This window comes from Artemia franciscana, chromosome 3 (genome assembly GCF_032884065.1).
Source record: "Artemia franciscana chromosome 3, ASM3288406v1, whole genome shotgun sequence".
Lineage (NCBI taxonomy): Eukaryota > Metazoa > Arthropoda > Branchiopoda > Anostraca > Artemiidae > Artemia > Artemia franciscana.
Window position 1 is genome coordinate 1789213 of NC_088865.1, and position 23919 is coordinate 1813131.

Sequence of the window (23919 nt, forward strand, 5' to 3'; positions counted from 1 at the left end):
TGGAGGGCAACTAGGCCTCCTCCCTCACTCCTTTTTTCTCAAAATCTTTCGATTAAAACTATGAGAAGGCCATTTAGCCAAAAAAAAATAATATGCAAATTTCGTTTTAATTATGTGCGGAGAGCCAAGATCAAAACATGCATTAATTCAAAAACGTCCAGAAATTAAATAAAAAAACAAGTTTTTTTTAAATGAAAATAAGGAGCAACATTCAAACTCAAAAAGAACAGAAATTACTCCGTATACGAAAGGGGCTTTTCCTCCTCCACGCCTCACTCTGTCCTAAAACGGCAGAAAACGAAACTTTTCCCTGACCCAATCTGTGTGGTCACTTAAAAAGGAGCTTATAAACATGCGTGATGATGTTTCTTCTGAAAAAAAAACAACAAAATTCCTTATTTTGAAGGCTGGAGCTTGAAACATCTATGGCAGGGTTCTCTAACATGATGTACCTATTGGGATTTCCATTAAGATTGCTTGCTTTTTTGGGGGTGTTTCCACTTTTTTCATAAATCAGGCAAATTTTTTTAAATTTTTGGTTTTGGGTAGGTAACAATAAACTGAAATAATTTTATATATTCAAAATAAGCATACAAAGCCAATATTGCCGATGTAGCAATTGTAATGAGAATTCTATTTTTAGTTTTGGTGAAAACTGGTCCAAGCCACTTTTTACTTCTTTTTTTTGTTATCACGAACTATTTGAAAAGATTCCTCTGTGACGAAATTTATTTTGAACCAGTTCATTTTATTTAGTTGAATAGGACAACAAAAAGAAAGAGGGTTAATTTGACAGCCTGATAGTAAGTTTAAATTTTGTTTTTCTTTCACTATTCCATTTTTTTTAATGTCTGAATATACAACTAAATCACTAATACTAATACTACTATTACTACTACTACTGCTACTAATACTACAAATAATAATACCGCTGCTACTATTACTGATTCTACTCCTCTTCCTACTCTTAATGCTGCTACTATGACTACCACTACTACTAAGATTAAGGGTAAGAAGGTAAATATTTTGGGGCTGTTGAGGGGGAAGATGAACTGAATAGAAGCATACTATGTGCATGCACATTGTCAAAAGGGTGTATCTCAGGGATGGCCTTAGGAATGAAGTTGCAACTTTCAGGAAATAAAGAGAGGGATGTTTGGTTGACTAACATGCAATATGTCATGCTACTACTATTACTAATGCTACGACTACTGCCACCACTACCGCTACTACTACTGCTACTACTGCTACTATTAATATTAAGAATACAACTACTTGTACGTTGACCGCTCCTTTCGAATGCATGGGAAATAAATAAGTAAACTATTTACTGATTCGTCTATCCAAATAATGGTTCGCCAAACTTAACAGTTAAGAAATTACCAATGATTTGAAACAAAAGTAAGTAGCCTATTAGCTTTTCAGATGCGAAGATAGTTTTTACGGAAGCAATATCGCCCACTACCGGATATGGAGAATATGAAAAGGGCAAAACAGTTTTCCTTGAAATTATTTCAATTCAAAAAGCTACCAAGGATTTTGGCGTTAAGAAATCCACATCACAGGGTTATGTTAAACTTCAAAGAATTTTTCTAATACTATAGCTGAAACATCATTAGAAGACCAAGTAGCGACTTCAGCAGCAGCGGAGTCACAAACCCAATATCTAATACAAGTCCCAGTCACAGAGAGGGCATCAGGTCTTGATTTCACTTTTTCAGAGAAGATAGTTCATAACAGGAGAGTCTTGAAGCCAAGCGAGGAGAAGGCGCTTTCAGACTACTTTCAAACAACTTCCACAATTAATCACGGCTTAACCACCATTGAAGCTCACAAGCACGCTTATCGTTTTGCTCAAGCCAATAAAATCCGATACACTTCATCCTGGGAAATCAAGGCACATGCTCGAGCAGACTGGATAACTGCATTCTTCAAGCGGAACAGTGAGATTTCTATTGGATCTCCCGAGGCAACAAGTCAAGCTAGAGTAAGTGGTTTCAACGAAATGGCTATAGGGAGATTCTTTGATAACCTTCCCTTACTCTATGCTAAATATCAAATCCCTCCAGACCATACTTGGAACACCGAGGATACAGGTGTACCAACTATATTACTGTCTCCTAGTGTGTTTGTCCACAAGGCCCAGAAGCAAGTGGCCCAGATGACAACAGTAGAACGTGGTCCAAATGTAACAATAGTGTGTTTTATTAGTGCTACAAGTAAGCACTACCTCCGGTTTTGTCTTTCCAAGGGTTAATTTCCAACCACGGACGCTGAAAGATGTTTCCCCTGGGGCTTTGGGACCAAATCATCCAACTAGTTGGATTAAATCTAACACCTACTTCGACACAATGAAACATTCTGTGAAGCCTAATAGATCATCAAAAGAAAACATAACTTTGTTTTTAATGGGCAATTATGACAGTCAAAATGTATTAACATCAAAGTAGTCAACCACTGCAAAGAAAAGGGGTAATCTTATTTACCTTCCCACCTCACTGCTCGCATCGCTTGCAATCTATAGATGTTTTGGTCTACGGACCATTCAAAGCAGCGTTGAGAAGCAGCTTTAGTGACTGGTTGAACCTCCATCCAGGCCACTGTATCTCTATATATGAGGTAGTGGAGCTCAGCCATGTTCGATACCTCGAGAAGTTCAGCATGAGGAACATTGTGGCTGGCTTCAGAAGGCTTGGACTGGGCCATTCAACCACAACCCCTTCTGCTGTGCCGACTTATCTGCTGCTTCAGCTAGAGATTGTGAATTACTGTACAGCCATTCTCAACCTGCTTTGCCAGATCCACATGGGTACTGAGGTACTGAAGAAACTCAAGGGCCTTTTGTAATCTTCCCTGTAACTCCCGAGCAGCTAAGATCATTTCCCCGTGTGCCACCTACAAATGCCAAGGGTAGAGGAATAACACAAAGAGAAAAATTAGGATACTTGCAGAAACACCGGAACAGGAGGAACTAGAGCGATTGGCAGAAAATAGAAAAAGATCTCAGAAGAAAGTTATCGTCACCCTTACAAAGAAAGCAAGAAAACTGAGCGTGGCTAACCGGGGTGAAGATAGCAAGGATGAGTTACAAGAACGTATATCCATTGATGACAGTTCTGATGAATCTCTACATCTCGGAGAAACAGAACCGGAAGAACTCTCTCATGTGAATGTCCTAACCGCTGATGACTTTGTGCTCGTGAAATTCTTTATCAGAAAAAGGAAACGTTTTCTATATTGGATGTGTAACAGAAATTGGTTGTCACGATGTCTCAGCTTCAACTATGAGCGTTCCAAGTTAACATTCGCTAAAGAAGTTTTGTATTAAGATGTTTAATAATAATTCAAAGTTTATAACTATAATGTAAGGTGTTCGAAGCAACCCGTGGCATGTCTGAAACAACCCCGTACTCTGGGTTTGTTTTGGATGGTTTTTTGTTTGTTTTTAATTGGAAAATAAATGTTTATCGGAGTTGCTTTTTTATTGGAACAACTTATGAAAATAAAAATCGAGATTAATTCTCGTAGGTGCAGAATTTCTTGACATACATTGGGGTGCTTGAAAAGCACAGATATACCGGTTAGTTCACGAAATTTTAAAAAGAAAAAAAATTATTCGGGTCAACCTCGAGTTCCTTTACTTCTCGTGTTACATACTCGTGTTAAAATGTACTATGGGAAAAACCTGTGTTAAAACTGTACCAATTTTTTGCTATTTTGAATATTCCGAGGTAATGCTGAAAAATTTCGTACCTGTAATACAACTTTATAATTGAACACAATCATTTATAAATGTCTATTAAAGAAACAACTATTTGTTATTGTTTAGAACATTTCAACTTGCAGGGCAGATATGCATGGAATAGGTCAATTTACAAATTAAGACTAGTAATTTACAAATTACGATTACGAATAGGTCAATATTACAAATTTATTATTGGATGTATTTGTTATATAAACTTAATATATTTGGCAATTTAGATGATTTTACACCGAAAGATTCATTAGATATCTATATTAAAAAATCCATATTGCAATCAATCATTAAAACTTCTTTTTTTTAAAGAAATGTTTCCTTTTTGGAAACTTCGAAAACATCATGTGAAAAAAAAAGAAGAAAGTACCTGTATTAGATACTGGATAACGAAAGTCGGCCCTCTTGAGGCGCAGTTAACATCATGTACCAAAATATTTTGTTTCTGAGCAATGCCCGCTTGGATGAACTTATTAAATTCTGTAAAATATGGCCTAACATCTTCTTCTTCTGAATTGACAACACTGAAAAGAATTAGAGACAAATTAAAATATAGTGAAACTGTGAAGAAGAGTAAAAAGCGTTGAATATTGTGCCAACTATTTGGGTCGGTAGGCTATATTGTTCTAGTATATTGTTTTTTTGAATATTGTGCTGGAAGAACAAACATGATAATAATAATAATTTATTTATAACCCACATCATAACAAGTTATGGCACTTGTGGAGTAACACATACAAAAAAAGGGAAATGAAATACAATGCAAATAAAATACACTACAAATAGAAAAAACACTACGCTACAATGAGATTAACCGAAGGATGATGAGGCGATAAACAACAAAAAGCTGATTCCGACAACCTTCCATGCAGGAAGGCCGACTTTGCACTTATATCAGGGACATCAAACTTACGAATTATCTTACCATTGCTATGCCAAAGGGGGAGATAAAGTAAAAATTTACAATATCTGAAAAAAAATGTCCTTATCATTTCATTAAGGATATAAATGAAATGATTCAAGAGACTTATTAAGGTAAACTACATAAGTGAATCTTAAAGTTATTCTTTTGGCCATAAAATACCAAACACACCAAATAGAGCGTTTTTCATTCCCTCTAGACCCATGTTAGCTCTTTTCATGCCTGAAAACCGCAATTTTTTAAAATTATTCTTTAGATTCTTTCAAAATATACACCTATTAAGGCAGTTTCACATTTTTTCGGTGTTGGCACCTTGAACTGTTAACACTAATTAGGTAAATTCCGTAATAATTTAAGCTAATTATATGTCGGTACCTAAAGACAACAACAACTTCAAAGGAATAGCTATTCCTTCTTGGACCCCTTGCTCGTCATATGTTTTTGCTTATTTTCTGAACTGCTTCATCCATTCCTATCCAAAAACTGCTATTTTGTAAGAATTTTCTTTTGGCTGTTTACAAATTATGGATTATAATTAATTATGGATTATAATTAATTATGGATTATAATTAAATATTATAATTAAATTATAATTAAATGGATTATAAATCCATTGGCTCCTTATGACAACTATACCTTCAATGGAAAGTTACACCCTTCTCAACTGTTTTGTGTTATAAATGTTTTTAGCTTAATTTTTTTCGGATTTTCTACCATCTTTCAGTTTGTTGGTGCCATCTACTACCAAAAATTGTATAACTATTGGGAGTTTATTTTATTTATTAAAATTAAACCTTGAATTTGTTCTAATTTAAAAAAATATTTATGGTCATGCAAGTTTCTGCTTTACCAATTATCATAAGTTAGATTTGGTTTCCATTGTAATAGTAATTTGATATTGCTTCCAAGTTATTTTGTTTAGTTCTTAAATTTAGTCTGAACTAAACCTGATTCTTTTGTCTTTTTTTTAGGTTTATGTTCATTTACTGACACCATATATATATATGGAAACATATTTTAACCCTTTTCTTGTATTTTTGCACCCTTGTGAAGCAGTTTGGGCTCTTTTTTTTATGCTCTTGTATTTTTCTTTTAAGTGTTTCTTATAATTGTATTTTCCTATATCTTAGATTTTATGTTTTTTAAACCTAAGAATCTACTAAATTTGACAAGAAAACCGTTTGGTGTTCAATTGTCCCTTTGAGCATATTTTAATATTGCCTGTCACTAAATTAAGATGCCTTTCACTTTGTATTTCAATTCTAGATTTGATAAAAGATAAGTTTAAGACATAAACTCTTCAATGCATGATTACTTCGATAAATGCAAGAAGTACGCCGATGGTTACTATTTCCATTTTTCTGGGGGTTCCACAGGAAAATTTAAGGGTATTTCCTACCCCTCTCCTATGAACAAAGAAAGCAATAACATATACGTCTCTTAAGGGTATATTTTTAACTATCTATTTTCGTTGCAAAATGCACATCAAAAGTACAATAAAAATGCTATTATGTAGATGCTTTTTTTCTTTCGAAATCATCTTTAGAAAGGTGTGTGACATAATTTCGAACTTCTTTGTGTTTAATACATTGATTAATAATAAAAGTTTATATTTATAAATGTGTTATTACTTTAAAGCTCTCAGATTGTACATAGACATAGCAAAGCCGTCCAACCCGTCCAACGGGTTGGACGGCAAGTCTCAAGGGATAATATCAAAAGGAAAAGATCTTTACTGTAAAGTACCACAGAAATAAGAATTAAATACAAAGTTAAAAACAATTGATTAACAAGAAAAATTTAATCATAGGCAGTGCAATAGCGCTCCCTGAGTAAAGACCTATGTTGGGACAATGTATTGTTATTTTTTTTTGCTTTGTTTTAGACCAGGTTACCTCGTATCGAAGGAGTTGTCGCAGAAACTTCAAAAAGGGCGGATTCAATTGGAAATTGAAAGGGCTAGAGCCCTTTTCATTATTCGAAAGTAATTGGAGGGAAACTAATCCCCCTCCCTCACTCACCATTTCTCCAAACACATCCAATCAAAATTTTGAGATAGCCATTTTGTTCAATTATGTTGTTATGTCAATTATGTTATTTGTTCATTTTGTTCAACTTATTTGAAAGGTCCGGAAATTATGTCTTTGAGGATGACATCCCCCCTCCAAAGACCTAAAGAAAAATGTTCTAATTTATGCCCTGGGGGCGTATAAGGCTTTCTATAGAAAATATTGTTGCAGAAACTTCAAAAAGGGTCCATTCGATTGGAAATAGAGAGGGCTAGTTCCCTTTTTAATAGATGAAAGTGATTGGATGGCGAAAGACCCCCTCCCCCCGCATCAATCATTTCCCCTAAACTTCCAACCAACATTATGATACAGCCATTTTTTCAACGTAGTTGAAAGGTTTGGAATTTATGTCTTTGAGGATGATACCCCCACGGCATTCAGGACAAGGGTTGTAAGTTATTCCCTGGGGGTATATAAGGTTCTTATAAAAATTATTTTCGTAGAAACTTCAAAAAGGGCTTATTCAATTGGAAATTGAGAGGGCTACTACTCTTTACAATAGATGAAAGTGAGATCAGAGGGTTAATGCACCCCACGCCAATCATTTCGCCAAACACTTTCGATCGACATTTTGGTATAGCCAGTTCGTTCGACGTAGTTTAAAGGTCTGGAATTTATGTCTTTGAGGATGACACTCCCCCCACAGCCCTCAGAAAAAGGGTTGTTATTCCCTAGGGGCATTTTATGCTTTTTATAGAAAGCGTTGACGTAGAAACTTTCAAAAGGGCTCATTCAATTGAAAATTGAGTTTTATTAGTAGAAAGTGACCAGAGATCAAACGACCCCACCCCCCGCACCCATCAATTCCCCCAAAACTTCCAATTGAAATTTTGATATAGACATTTTATTCAACATATTTTAAAGGTCCAGAAATTATGTCTTTGAGGATGATAGCCCCACTCCACATGCCTCAAGGTAAATATTGTAATTTACGCACTGAGGGCATATAAGATTTTTACAGAAAGCGTTGCTGTAGAAATTTCAAAAAGGGCTCATTCGAAAAGAGGGCTAGCGCTCTTTAAAATAGTCAAAAATGAAATCGAAGGGTGAATCACCCCCCACGCCCATTATTTCCCCGAACACTTTCGATCAACGTTTCAATATAGCAATTTTGTTCAACGCAGTTTAAAGGTCTGAAAATTATGTGTTTGAGGATAACACTCCCCCACAGCCCTCAAGACAAGGGTTGTAAGTTACACCGTTTGGGTATATAAGGTTTTTCATAAGAAAACTTTGTCGCAGAAACTTCAAAACTTTGTCGCAGAACCTCCAAAAAGGGTTCATTCGATTGAAAATTGAGAGGACTAGCGCCTATTTTGTTATTCGAAAGGGATCGGAGGGCTAATAACCCCCACGCCCATCATTCACCAAACGCTTCCAATTCAAATTTTGATATAGACATTTTATTCAACGTATTTTAAAGGTTCGGAAATTATGTCTTTGCGGATAAATCCCCCCAGCCTTCAGGGCAATGATTGTAAGTTAGCTTGGTCATATAAATTTTGGAGGGGGCTAGTTGGATTGGTAATCAGAAGCTTTAGTGCTCTTTCGAAGAGTCAAAAGCATTGGAGGGGATCTTCCCCCCTTCTCTTCTCTTCTTGCTGTTTGGATCATCATTGAGGGGCTTTCGCACAATCTCATTACCAGAACCAAATCCCTGGCTCTGTGGCAAGTGACTGTAGTTGAAATATAATACAGAGTCACGTATTACCTAGATGAGATCACTCCCACCAGGATTAACATATTCTAGCAGAAACGTCGTCTACCAATAAATAGGGTAATCTACCAACTATGAGGACATTGTGAAAAAGACTTTGCAAATGACTTTATGCAGCCTCTTTACAAAAACTAAACGCGGTGTTTGATACCGTTTCTTCAGCGCTTTCATTGTTGCTATCCTTGATGGTTTATCGGAAGAATCCTTTTAGTGTCCACTAAAAAAAATGTTGATCCCTATAGCTTCTTGAGAATCAGCATCAAAACGCTTGGTGCTGTGATTTGGAGGGATGAGCTTGTACGTGTCATTATGTCAGAATCTTTTTTATTAAAAGGTTAGAGAGCTTATTGGAAAATTTTTAGTACGAATCCTTGTTTTCATGCTATTTCTATTTTTATTTGAACAAATTGAAAAAAGATTAAAGTTAATATCAGTTATTAGTGAAATTTAGATTGTTCTCACTCTTGCAATGGAACTTACCTTTCCTTTTTGTATTACATCTTATAATTTTGACGTGTATGTACTTGATGCCCGGCCCCCATGTAAAATGGTTCGATAGCTTGGAATTGTAGCATACTTAGAGGGGGGGGCCGATATAGTAAATCGAAAGCTAAAAATAAATTTATTAATTATATTATAATTGGCATTCTGTTTAAATTTGGATCCTTTGTCATCGACTATGAAACTTTTTTCCTACTTGGCCTGTGTGACTTGCGAAGAGAATTGCCCTGTCTAAAAATATCTGAAGTTATCCTTGATGATTTATCGGAACTTCTTTTATTATTTACTGTTTAAATTATTAATAGTTTGGCCAACTAGAGAAGTTACTTTTTATAAGAATCTTAGATTATAACTAATGAACTAATTTTTAGCTTTTCTCTTACTTTATAGGTTTAACCCATTCTCTAAATATACCACATTCTTTAATGAAATATACCCATTACATACCCATTCCCAATATACCCAATATACTCATTCTCTATTGAACTTACTTTATAGGTTTAGCCCATTCTCTAAATATACCACATATTTCAAGCTATGACATCATTTCATGTGGGGGCTGGATATCAAGTATATATACACTGAAATGATAAGAAATGACGTAGAAAAAAGCTATTTCTGCAAGAATAATCTAAATTCCACCAGTAGTTGATGTTAAATATAATTTGGTTTCAATAGGAAAAATTAGCAATCACAAAAGAAAAAACAATTATATAGTTATAATTATTATCATTCCTATGTGCGTCATCCCGATCTTGGTGTAAAGGGAGGGGAGTGGATGAAACAACTGACGTAGCCTGATCTGTGGCACAAAAAGATGTTCCGGCGTTGTTCTTTGCAAAAATATGTCACCCAAAGAAAATAAAAGAATCGTGTAGGTAAATATTCAGTTCACTTCTGAAAAGGTTTAATTTCGTGAACTTGTTTTTCCAATCGACAAGATTGACTTCAAAATAAATAATAGCTTTCTGTTTAGTCGCTACACCTCACAGGAAGATAAAAAGCAAAGTTTTTTTTTTCATTTTCTTTACTACATGCCTAACCACTCCATCACAGCTGAAGATTTGCCGCTAGTCCTATTAAGTCCCTCATTTTCCAACACTGAGGTATTCGTTATACTTTCTCTTGAAGGCGTCAACGGAGAGATTTTGCGGAATTACCTCTGCCAGCAATCGATTCCATGTGGCAACCGATCACCGGGTAAAACTCTTTTTCAGATATTCTTGGCGGGGAGTACCCTGCTCAAGGTAGTCCTGACGAGCTGTACTTCGGCAAGTTGATCGCAACCGACATGGACACCACGTTGAGGTGTTCTTCGATCAACTATGGCGGGGTTTTATTTTCCGTGTTGCCAGAGGTTGCTTCACAAACTGCTCTATTTTAAATTCGCTGGAGCGGAGCGATGTGGCTTTTAGGTGCACCAGCGAAGAGAGGACATGCATGTTTTATGATATATCGGATGCAAGAAATGAAAAGTGGCAGAATAGACTTATTAGGGAGCAAACATTTGCATCTTAGGATAATACCTAACTTCTTGCAGCAAGAGAAAACATCCTGGCTGAAATCAAGAAGGTAAAATCCGTGTCATTTTCATGTTTTAAATTTCACCATTTTGTTTCAGAAACTAGCTTAAGTGACAAACCTTATGAAAAGTCGTTGTCTATGATGTGCTGTTTCTAGTGGGCATGTACATGGACAATGTGTTTTCTTTTCCCTTGGAACCTGATTTGGGTGAAGTCCGCTAATATCAACTACCCTTTTTATGTTCAATCGGCATAAAATTGGTTCACAATATGCTGCTTCGATGGACCCTATATACAGGAATTCAATGACCTAGAAAAGAATACAGGTGCTTTATTAATTGAGGTTGCGTTACTTAGAAACAAAGCAAAGTGTAATAATCGATCAAGATGAACATTTTTTTATTTCTGTTTTATTAAAAATTCAAATAATGACAGAAATATCCCATTGCTTCTTCTCTTTTCTGTAATATTTTTTTTTTATTTTTTTATTTTCTATTTCCTTTTTCTATTTCCTATTCTTTGCATTATTCTATTTCTGTATTATTTTTACATCGCTTACTAGCTTTTAGTATGTATCCATTCTGAGTTTTATCCACTATTTGTGTCCTCTTATGACATAAATGCATTTATGTATGATTTGGTCAAACATAATTATGGTAACTTTTGTTAAATAGACTAAAGTGTTTTTTATACTATTTAGAAAATGTCAAAGCACATGAATAATGATAGTGCCTAGATGAATATTTAATATTGACTTTGCATTATTCTATTTCTGTATTATTTTTACATCGCTTACTAGCTTTTAGTATGTATCCATTCTGAGTTTTATCCACTATTTGTGTCCTTATATGACATAAATGCATTTATGTATGATTTGGTCAAACATAATTATGGTAACTTTTGTTAAATAGACTAAAGTGTTTTTTATACTATTTAAAAAATATCAAAGCACATGAATAATGATAGTGCCTAGATTAATATTTAATATTGACGCGCTGCAGTCAACTGTTTTTATAGAGCAAAGCTTGGTTATATCGTCTCTGCTTGATTTTGGTTATGTTTGCTTGATTTCTAAACGTGTTTAGACTTTGTTTTGTGTCGTTATGGTTAGGACGATGAAACTTGGCAGGCGTATCAGGGACCGGAACAGGTTAAATTAGAAATAAATTTAACCATCTGGGGGCGAGTGGGGGGCCGGTAATTCGGAAAAAATAGAAAAATGAGGTATTTTTAACTTATGAAGGAGGGATCAGATCTTAATGAAATTTAAAGTTTGGAAGGATATCGTGTCTCAGAGCTCATATTTTGCATCCCGACTGGATCCGGTGACACTGGGGGGAACTGAGGGGGGGGGCCTAAAATCTTGGAAAACGCTTAGAGTGGAGGGATCGGGATGAAAATTGGTGGGAAAAATAAGCACAAGTCCTAGATACGTGATTGGCATAACCGGGACGGATCCACTCTCTTTGGGGGAGTTGGGGGGGGTAATTCTGAACAAATTAGAAAAATAAGGATTTTTTAACTTAAGGAGGAGTGATCGGATGTTAATGAAATTTGATGTTTGAAAAAATATTGTGTCTCAGAGCTCTTATTTTAAATTCCGACTGGATCTGGTGAGATTGGGGGGAATTGAGGGGGGAACCTAAAATCTTGGAAAACGCTTAGAGTGGTGGGATCGGGATGAAACTTGGTGGGAAAAATAAGCACAAGTCCTAGATACCCGATTGACATAACCGGAATGGATCTGCTCTCTTTGGGGAGGGCGGAGGGTTAATTCTGAAAAATTAGAAAAATGAGGTATTTTTAACTTACGAAAGAGTGATCGGATCTTAATGAAATTTGATGTTTGGAAGGATATCATGCCTCAGAGCTCTTATTTTAAATGTGAACCTTATCCGGTGAAGGGGATGTTGGGGGGCCTAAACTCTTGGAAAATGCTTAGAGTGGAGAGTTCGGGATGAAACTTGGTGGGAAAAATAAGCACACGTCCTAGATACGGGATTGACATAACCGGAACGGATCTGCTCTCTTTGGGGGAGTTGGAGGAGGGGAAGGTTAATTCTGGAAATTAGAAAAAAAATGAGGTATGTTTAACTTGCGAAAGAGTGATCATATCTTAATGAAATTTCATATTTAGAGGGACCTCGAAACTTAGATATCTTATTTTTATCCCGACCGGTCCAGTATCATTAAGGGGGGGGACCGAAAATCTTGGAAAACGCTTAAAGCGGAGAGATCAGGATGAAACTTGGTGGAAAGAATAAGCGAAAGTCCAAGATAGGTGACTGACAAAACCGGACAGGATCCGCTCTCTTTGGTGGAGTCGGGGGGAGGGGAGTAATTCGGAAAAATTAGAAAAATGAGGTATTTGTAACTTAAGAACTGGTGATCAGATCTTAATGAAATTTGATATCTAGAAGGATCTTGTGCTTTAAAACTCTCATTTTAAATCCCGATTAGAACTGGTGACATTGAAGGGAGTTGGAGGGGGGAGCCCGAATTTTTGGAAAACGTGAAATCGAGGTATCTTACGAATGGGTGATTGGATCTCCATGAAACTGGATATATAGAAGAATCTTGTGTCTCAGATGCCCATTTTCAATTCGAATGGAATCTGGGGACGTAGAGGGTTGGAGGGGGGAAACAGAAAACTTGGAAACTAGAAATCTTGGAAAACGCTTAGAGTGGAGATATCGGGATGAAAGTTGATGGGAAGAATAAGCACAAGTTATAGATACGAGATAGAAATAATTGGTACGGATCCGTTCTCTTTGGGGGAGCTGGGGGCTGTTAATTTGGAAAAGTTGGAAAAATTGAGGTATTCTTAACTTAAGAATGGGTGACCGGATCATAATGAAATTTGATATTTAGAAGGAACTCATGTCTCGGAGTTCTTATTTCAAATCCCGACCAGATCTGTTGACATTGGAGAGAGCTGGAGTGGGAACCAGAAATCTTGGAAAATGCTTATAAATGTCGTAGATACGTGACTGACGTAACCGGACTGGATCTGCTCTCTTTGGGGGAGTTAGAGGGTGGGGCTCAATGCTTTAGCAAGTTTGGTGCTTCTGGACGTGCTAGGACGATAAAAATTGGTAGGCGCGTCAGGGAGCTGTACAAATTGACTTGATAAAGTCGTTTTCCCCGATTCGAACAACTGGGGAGTTGAAGGGAGAGGGAAAATTGGAAAAAATGAGGTATTTTTAACTTGCGAGTGGGTGATCGGATCTTAATGAATTTTTAAATCCCGACCGGCATTAATCCTCTGATTTTCTTTTTAAAGCAATCTATTGATTCTTAGAATTTTGCTAGAGCTCATACCATATGAGCTCTTGGCTCTTCCGACCTCGTCACAAGTGCCACATGAGCTCTTAGCTCTCGTTTTCATTTACCAGGATTATTTCCTCCCTCGGGCTTTTGTTAAAAGCACCTTCAATAATATAAAATTTCGGAGTTTATTATTTTGTAATGTGAATAGGAAAACAACTAATATTGCTTATTTATTATAATATAAAAATTGTTATGTACAGTATGTGAGGGAAACAATTAACAATATGTATACTAAATTCTTTGAACATAAAAGCCCAATTAACGGTAGGAAATAATAACGTTATAATAACGTTAATTGAACTTTATAATTGAACGTTATAATAACAATACTTGCTCCTTATGTAATCTAACTATTACAATTTTAGGAAATCTGGACTTAGGTGGTTTAAATAAAAAAGAGAAAAAAATAAATTATATAAAGGAGGAGACTTTAATACATTTTGATAAACTAAACTCTACAGGTATAAATTACTTTTACTGATTTAGCCCCCTTCCCCCTATTTCCCCTTCCGCTCCTTACAGTAACATTCCATTATAATATAGATGCCAAATATAATCAAACAGTTCGTGGTAACGAACTGTAGTAAGGAGCGACCCGGCTCAATAGTAACCAAAACTCTAAAAAATGGAATTTTGATACCATTAGCTACATCAAAAGAATCGCATTTTAATGCTGGTTTTAAATATATAAGTTTCATCAAGTTTAGTCTTACCCATCAAAAGTTACGAGCCTGAGAAAATTTGCCTTATTTTAGAAAATAGGGGGAAACGCCCCCTAAAAGTCATAGAATCTTAACGAAAATCACACCATCAGATTCAGCGTATCAGAGAACCCTACTGTAGAAGTTTCGAGCTCCTATCTACAAAAATGTGGAATTTTGCATTTTTTGCCAGAAGGCAGATCACGGATGCGTGTTTATTTGTTTTTTTGTTTTTTTGTTTTTTTGTTTTGTTTTTTTTTCCCCAGGGGTGATCGTATCGACCCAGTTGTCCTAGAATGTTGCAAGAGGGCTCATTCTAACGGAAATGAAAAGTTCTAGTGCCCTTTTTAAGTGACCAAAAAAATTGGAGGGCACCTAGGCCCCCTCCCACGCTAATTATTTTCCCAAAGTCAACGGATCAAAATTCTGAGATAGCCATTTTATTCAGCGTAGTCGAAAAACCTTATAACTATGTCTTTGGGGACGACTTACTCCCCCACAGTCCCCGTGGGAGGGGCAACAAGTTACAAACTTTGACCTGTGCTTACATATAGTAATGGTTATTGGGAAGTATACAGGCGTCTTCAGGAGGATTTTTTTGGTTTGGGGGAGGGGTTGAGAAGAGGGGGATATGCTAGGGGAACTTTCCTTCGAGAATTTGTAATGGGAGAAGAAAATTTCCATGAAGGGAGAGCAGGATTTGCTAGCATTATTTAAAAAAAAACAATTAAAAAATAAAAGTGAAAAAGCTTTTTCAGCTGGAAGTAAGGAACAGCAATAAAACTTAAAACAAACAGAAATTATTACCCATATGAGGGGCTCACCTCCTTCTAATACCTCGCTCTTTACGCTAAAGTATTTTCGGTAATTTCAACTACTTATTCTACGGCTTTTGTGATTCAGGGGGTCATTCTTAATGAATTGGTATAAAATTTAAGCTTTAGTGTAAAGAGCGAGGTACTGACGATGGGGCGAATCCCCTCATATATGTAATAAAAACATGAGAATACAAAAGTTCTTTACGTAAGCTAATTTATAAGTTACGTAAATCTTTTACCAATAAAAAGATTCGTAAAAAATTAAAAGTTCTAGTTGCCTTTTTAATTAACCAAAAAATCGGGGGGCAACTAGGCTTCGTCCCCCGCTCTTTTTTTCTCAAAATCATTCGATCAAAATTATGAGAAAGCCATTGAGCCAAAAAAAAAAATATGCAAATTTCGTTTTGATTATTCCTCTGCGGAGAGCCAAAATCAAAACATGCATTGATTCAAAAACGTTCAGAAATTAAATAAAAAAAACAAGTTTTTTCAACTGAAAGTAAGGAGTGACATCAAAACTTAAAACGCACAGAAATTACTTCGTATATGAAAGAGGCTGCTTCCTCATCAACGCCCCGCTCTTTACGCTAAAGTTTTTTACTGTTTTAGAAAGAAGAATTGAGAGAAAGAGTCAAACTTTAGCGTAAAGAGCGGGGCGTTGATGAGGAAGCAGCCTCTTTCATATACGAAGTAATTTCTGTGCGTTTTAAGTTTTGATGTCACTCCTTACTTTCAGTTGAAAAAACTTGTTTTTTTTATTTAATCTCAATTAAGTACAACCAGAACTTTAGCGTAAAGAGTGGGAGCTGGCACCCCAGTCAACGAAGTACACCCCAATTCCCGAAAATTCCTGGCTAGAAATCTATTCCTGGCTATTCCTGGCTTTTGGTTCAGCCAAAAGAGTGGATTCATTTGTTTTTACTCCAATATACACACAATTTATCACATAATTTAGTATTTGAAAATTTATAACAACTGTTATTAAGAAATCTTTCCTTTTGATCTTGTACGTTTAAAAAAGAAATAGATACTTGGAATAAAAAAGCCAGATGAACAAATCTCTTTAGTAGTACTATTATTTCAAGATTGGGCATGATATATGATATACAGGAATTTGTTTTATTCAGTACTTTCATGAAATTTAATGGTAATTTATATAAGAAAATTAAAGGAAATCCTATGAATAGGAATGTTAATCATTTGTAGTGGATTTGTTTTTAAGCTAACTAGAATATGAGTATATAATAAATTAAGACAACCTAAGTAATGTAAAATATTTTTGATCATATAATTAAAGATATTTGACGAAGTTTTGGCAATAAATTGCGCCGAATTTTTTAGTATTTCGACAAATAAATAATCATAATGTTTATTTTTTGATGATTTTAATAACTTGTATGTATTTCCCAAGTGACACTAAACAAAGGGACACCGTAAAGATGGCCGTAAAAGATCTTACGTTACCTAAATACTGCTCATGGTACTAAATGTGACAGATCTGTGCAGATCTTAAGTTAGGTACTGCACATGGCCTGGGTAAGGAATTGAATGCATCGAAACAAATATAAGCAAGTGTGCATTCCTCTTAGGAGCCCTGGTGTGAGGCGATCACGAGGAAACATTTCAATAGATTTGAGGGGCTTTTGCTTAAAACTAACAGAAATTACCCAATGTATGAAAGGGGCTGTTCCCTCCTCAACGCCCCGCTCTTTATGCTAAAGTTTGACTGTTTCTCTCAATTCTACTTTATAAAACAGTAAACAACTTTAGCGTAAAGAGTGGAACGTTGAGGAGGGAACAGCTCCTTTCATACAAGGAGTAATTTCTGTTCGTTTTAAGTTTCAATGTCGATCCTTACTTTCCGTTAGAAAACATACTATTTTTATTTAACTTCTGAACGTTTTGAATTAATGCTTGTTTGGCTCTCCGCACATGAATAATTAAAAGGAAATTTGCGTATTATTATTTTGCTAAACGGCTTTCTCTTAGTTTTGATCGGACGATATTGAGAAAAAGGGGTAGGGGAGGAAGCGTCGTTGCCCTTCAATTTTTTATTACTTAAAAAGGCAACTAGAATTTCTAATTTTTAACGAGCGTTTTTATTAGTAAAAAATATATGTACCTTACGAACGAACTTCTATATTCGTATATTTCTATTATGTATATGAGGAGGTTAGTCCCCTCGTTAATACCTCGCTCTTTACACTAGAGATTTAATTTTGTCCCAGTTCTTTAAGAATGACCCCATAATCACAAAGGCCATAGAATAAATAGTTGAAATTACTAAAAATACTTTAGCGCAATGAGCGAGGTATTTAGGAGGAGATGAGCCCCTCATATGCGTAATAATTTCTGTTAGTTTTAAGCTTTAATGCTGCTCCTTACTTTCAATTGAAAAAAAAAATTTCATAATTATTTTTTCATTGTTTTTTTAAATAAGTCTAGAAAACCCTGCGCCCCCCTCATGAAATTTCTCTTTCCCTGTGACGAATTCCTACAATAGAAGATCCTCCCACGTGGCCCCCTCCCCTTAACCCCCCAACCAAAAATCCACCTTAAAACGTCTGTACACTTCCCAATAACCATTACTGTAGGTAAACACTGGTCAAATTTTGTAACTTGCAGCCCCTCCCCCAGGGACTCTGGGGGAGTAAGTCAGCCCCAAAGACATAGTTATTATGTTTTTCGACTATGCTAAACAAAATGGCTATCTCAAAATTTGAATCCGTTGGCTTTGGGAAAAAATGAGCGTGGGAGGGGGCCTAGTTGCCCTCCAAATTTTTGGTCACTTAAAAAGGGCACTAGAACTTTTAATTTCCATTATAATGCACCCTCTCGCGACATTCTAGGACCACTTGGTCGATACGATCACCCCTGAGGAAAAAAAAAACAAAAAAAATAAACACGCACCCGTGATCGGTCTTCTGGCAAAAAATACGAAGTTCCACATTTTTGTAGATAGGAGCTTGAAACTTCTACAATAAGGTTCTCTGATACGTTAAATGCGATGGTGTGATTTTCTTTAAGATTATATGACTCTTAGGGGTGTTTCCCCCTATTCTCCAAAATAAGACAAATTTTCTCAGGCTCGTAACTTTTAAGTAAGACTAAATTTGATGAAACGTATATATTTAAAATCAGCATAAAAATCTCATTCTTTTGATTATTCTATTAGAATCAAAATTCCGTTTTTTAGAGTTTTGTTTACTATTGAGCCGAGTTGCTCCTTACTACAGTTCGTTACCACGAACTATTTGATAATGCTTACATGTCTCATTCCTAATATCTGCATTGCTTCAATCTCCCCCTCTCCCCTTAATAAAAGAATATATATCCCATTCACACCGTTTCATAGACAGGTAAAAAGTGATGTGGGGACAATGTATTATTTAATTATTTTGTTTTATTTTCTTTCCACAGCACTTCATAGAGAAGGAATCGTCGTGTAAACTACGGAAGGAGTTCATTCAAGTAGATATCAGAAGTTCTAGTACCCTTTTTAAGATTCACAAGTGATCGGAGGGCAACTAGTCCCACCCGTCCCATGTCCCCCAAATGCATTCAATAGAAATTTCGAGATAACCATTGCGTTCAAAATAGTCCAATGACCCTTTAACAAGGCTTTCTAGTTTGGCACAGCCCCCAGAGCCCAGGGGGAAAGGTTTTTTAAGTTATGGCCCGGGGTATAAAAGGTTCTTATTGAATTGATGGTCGTATAAACTTTAGAGGCGGCTCATTTGACTAGAAATTGACAGTTGTATCTCAATTGTAAAATTTCTTGTGAACGATTCAGCCCGAAAAATTCTCCTGGGCATACTTTAAGTTGAAAGCGACTTTAATTTCTCATCGTTTTCTGATCATCCGATCATCGATATTCCCGTTTCCTTATACATTTTTTCCTGGAAGTCAAAACCCGCTGAAAATGTTCCCCATACATTTCTTCCGGAAAATCTCCACATGCAAAATTGAAGTGACAGGGAGAAAGTAAGACAAATAATGGTTATTTCGTATAGAAAATCTGTAAAATCTCCAGTTTGAAATTTACCCTCGAAAGTTAAGTCCCCAAAATTTCCCTTCTACGGAAAATTCTCCCCATAGAAACCCATCCAAAGCTCAAAATCCCCTACCCCCTAAAAATATCAGTAAAAGTTTCCCAATAGTAAATGCTATACGTACGCAAACAATGCGCAAATTTCAAAACTTACAAGCCTTTTATGAAGGGATATGGGGGTCATATTACCCCTAAAGGCACATTTTTTGGATTTTCTAACTATGCTGAAGAAAATGGCTATACCCAAATTCTGATCTGATGACTTCGGGTAAAAAGGCCGTTGGAGGGGGGCTAGTTGCCCTCCAATCTTTTCGGTAGCTTAAAAAAGGAAGTATAACTTTTAACTTCTGTTCGAATGCACCATACTGTGGTTTTCTAGGGCCATTAGTTTAATGAGATCACCCCTGGAAAAAAAAGAAGCTTCAGGGGGGAGGGCTTAGGAGCATAGGAGCCTTAGAAGGATTTTCCTTCCTTTTTCAAAAATCAGGCAAATTTTCTCATGCTCATAGCTTTTGATGTGTAACACTATGTATTTATGAATGTTAAAGCAGTTTTCAGTACTCTCTTTAACAATTTTCAACTGCCAATTAGTAAGGAACAAGAAGTCATCTCTGTGGGGAAAATGAAATTTGCTAAGAATACCAATAGCTAATTTGAAAAAAGCATAAAAATGCGTCATGAGAGCTTAGTCACGTTATGAGAGTAGAGCAGTATCCTCGCAAAACAATTTGAAACACAACTTATTATTTTTTTGTGAATTATTCTTTATTTGAAGCAAAATGTTTACATATTCACAGTTATATAACTTGTTTCTTTCAGACCTTAATATAAGGCACTGTAATTGAAAAAGAAATTGAAGACTGTATAATTTGAGCTTAAAATTATTAAAGATATTCATTTTGTTCCCTTTAAAATCTGTTGTTTAAGTTCTTGTTCTATTGTTCCAGTATAAGTTTAAGTTCTTCAAGCCTTGTTCTTTTTAAGTTCATTTTGTTTCTTGTAAGTGAGTTAATATCAAAAACAAGAAGAACAATAGGGAATTTCTTTCGTAAGACAGTGGAACTCTAAATTGGATGAACATTTCGACCCTATGTCCAAGGGCTGTCCTCAGCAAAACCTAAATATATAAAAGAAAAAGACTTACAACAACATACGACCAATAAAACTAGATATTTTTTTTTAAACAGTCCCAACATCCTTACTTCAACGAAGTTCAACCAGGACTGACAAATAAAATGAGGTAAAACAAGGTGAGTCATTGAAATGAAAGAAGAATAATTAAAAACACGTTTTTTATTAAATTTCTGAATAGAGCCTTTTGTGAATATTCCCCCAAGTCCATATTCAAGGAAATATTATTATTGATCTTAAGTCTGATTTCAATTGCTGTTCGAAATACCTGCTATGTGCCTAGGTCATTCTAGCTAATCACGGCAGATTCTTCAAAAAGTATTTTGTGGCTAGAATTTTCAAAAACTTGGTAGTTTAAAGCAGAATCAAAAGAAACATAAGACATATTTGAATTTAGAGCTTTGGTGATATCATATTTATGCTGTTGTAAGAATACCTGATAGAAAGGCAGTGTGGTCTTTGTCCCGCTTTATGTAGGTTAGTTTCGAGAGTACTAGAACTAGATTAAAGTTTTGTAATTGCAAAATATCATAGATGTTCCTTGTTGTTGCTTGGAAACCAAACAAAATTATATTGACAGCATAAATGAAACTTTCAGCTTATTTAGTTTCATAAATGAAACTAAATAATCACATTTTTTGCTAAGGTAACAGATCAATAATTAGAAAGCAATTTCCATGAGCCTTGCCCAAAAGAGTATCTGAAAATGATAGGATTGGAAACTCTAAGTGGCCTCCAAGATAAAAAACGCCATCTAACGTCTATCGCCAATCCCATGCCTACCAACCCAGTTTTAGTTTTGATATGAGCCAAAAGTGGCAGATGGTAGTATATACTGCTTAGGTTAAGCAATTTGTTGCAACAAATACATTAAAAATACCAAAATCCAGATGGAAAACACATTAACGTCAATTATTCTTAAGGAATTGGGACAAAAGGTCTAACACTAGTGTAAAGAGCAGGGTATGTGGGAGCAGAAAGCCCCCCCTCATATACAGAATAATTAACGTTCTTTCTCATATGCTCCCAAGTAACCAATACTATATGCAAATAATGAGCAAATTTAATAACTTCAGGCCCTCCCCCGGGAGCTGTGGGGAGGAGTTCATGTCAACCCCTGAAAATTTAGTTAAGTCCTTTCAACTGTATTGAACAAAATGGCTATCTCAAAATTTTAATCAGACGACTTTGGGGGAATTTACTGTGAACAGCACGATCGTGTGTCCGGGGAGACAAAGTGGTTCAAAATGGCTGAATATGGCATTTTCGTGCCTTTCGATCACCTTTGTTATCCAAAAGGTTACCCGATATTAGAATTCCCAATGACACGAGTCCTCATATTTGTTGATTCTTTAAGGTTGTATCATTCTATACACAGGCACGTCAATTGGGGATAGGAGTGTGGAAATGACCCTTGAAATTTTTTACTTCTACCTAGGTATTGAAAAATTCCTTTTTTGGTTTCTTCATTGAAAAATTGCTTTTTAAACACTTTATTAAAAAAGAAACCGACAACAAACAAAGCTGCCAACCCCTAAATTAAAAAAAAATTAACACTGTGCGGTCTGTCAAAACTATGTGTAGTTCAAACAGCTATTACATTATAGAATACTTAGCAAATTACTTAATTACGACACCAAACTATAGAAAAAAGATGAACAAAAGAAAACTCTGTAGATACTTTTCAGACAAATGAGTTCTGCTGTGTGGACGGCTCCTAGGTGTTGTAAGGGTGGTAATTTCTTTTTGCAAGAAAATAAAAGTTGTATTCATGTATACATACATATATATATATATATATATATATATATATATATATATATAATATATATATATATATATATATATATATATATATATATATATATATATATATATATATATATATATATATATATATATATATATATATATATAGTACTGGGAGCCCGGGTTCCGGCATTCGCCACGCGGCAGGCTTCTATATATTGATTTTCACTGTCACTTGTCTTCTAAGCGCAGACAATTTGAGCCTTTTCTTTCTATCCTGACGTCCAAATGGGCCTTAGGTTAGAAGTAGTGCCTTTGTGTAATACTTTTTTTTATTGTACCTTTAACTTTCGCTTCAGCTTGTCTTTTGCAATTATGAAAGGCATATCGCCGAACCTTTGTTTCTTTTAACTGTTCAAGTGTTGGGACAAAACTTCTTCTTTTGCGACCCGGCTCAATAGTAAACGAAACTCTAAAATATAGAATTTTGATACCAATAGTTACATAAAAAAATCATATTTTAATGCTGATTTTAAATATATAACTTTAATCAAGATAAGTCTTACTTATCAAAAGTTACGAACCTGAGAAAATTTGCCTCATTTTAGAAAATAGGGGAAAACACCCCCTAAAAGTCATAAAATCTCTGACGGAACGGAAATTACACCATCAGATTCAGCGTATCAGAGAACCTTATTGTAGAAGTTTAAAGCTCCTATCTACAAAAATGTGGAATTTCGCATTTTTTAAGACAAATCACCAATGGGTGTTTATTTGTTTGTTTTTTTGTTTGTTTTTTTTCCCAGGGGTTATCGAATCAACCCAGTGGTCCTAGAATATCGCGAGAGGGCTCATTCTAACGGAAATTAAAAGTTCTAGTGCCCTTTTTAAGTAACCCAAAAACATGGAGGGCACCTAGGCCCCCTCCCACGCTCACTTTTCCCCAATGTCACCGGATCAAAATTCTGAGATAGCCATTTTATTCACCATAGTCGAAAAACTTAATAACGATGTCTTTGGGGACGACTTACTCCCCCGCAGTCCCCGTGGGAGGGGTTGCAAGTTACAAACTTTGACCTGTGTTTACATATAGTAATGGTTACTGGGAAGTGTACGGACGTTTTCAGGGGGATTTTTTTTGGGGTGGGGAAGAGTTGAGGTGGGGGGGGGGCAAATGGGAGGATCTTCCATGGAAAAACTTCTCATGGGGAAGAGACTTTCAATGAAGGGGGCGCAGGATTTTCTAGCATTATTTAAAAAAAAGCAATGAAAAAATAAATGTGAAAAGTTTTTTTTCTACTGAAAGTGAGGAGCAGCATTAAAACTTAAAACGAGCACAAATTATTACACATATGAGGGGTTTACCTCCTCGTAATACCTCGCTCTTTACGCTAAAGTATTTTTAGTAATTTCACCTATTTTTTCTACGGCCTTTGTGATTCAAGGGTCATTCTTATGGAATTGGGACAAAATTTAAGCATTAGCGTAAAGAGCGAGGTATCGACGAGGGTGAACCCCCTCATATACGCAATAAAAACATACAAATATAGAAGTTCGTTACGTAAGTTAATTCGTAAATACGTACATTTTTTACAAATGAAAATGTTCGTAAAAAATTAAAGGTTGTAGTTGCCTTTTTAAGTAATCAAATAA

The 23919-nt window shown here is 35.6% G+C and overlaps 1 protein-coding gene across 3 annotated transcripts in view; it reads right to left on the minus strand.

Annotated features, from left to right (window-relative positions):
* LOC136024731 (uncharacterized) overlaps window positions 1–23919 on the minus strand; it is an 82425-nt gene that overhangs the window by 7930 nt on the left and 50576 nt on the right. For all 3 annotated transcript variants that reach the window (XM_065700161.1, XM_065700162.1, XM_065700163.1), the window contains 2 exons: window positions 10606–10796; window positions 4125–4278 (listed from right to left, as the gene is read on the minus strand). In XM_065700161.1, the coding sequence (XP_065556233.1) occupies window positions 4125–4278; window positions 10606–10796 (345 nt within the window). The remainder of the gene's footprint in view (window positions 1–4124; window positions 4279–10605; window positions 10797–23919) is intronic.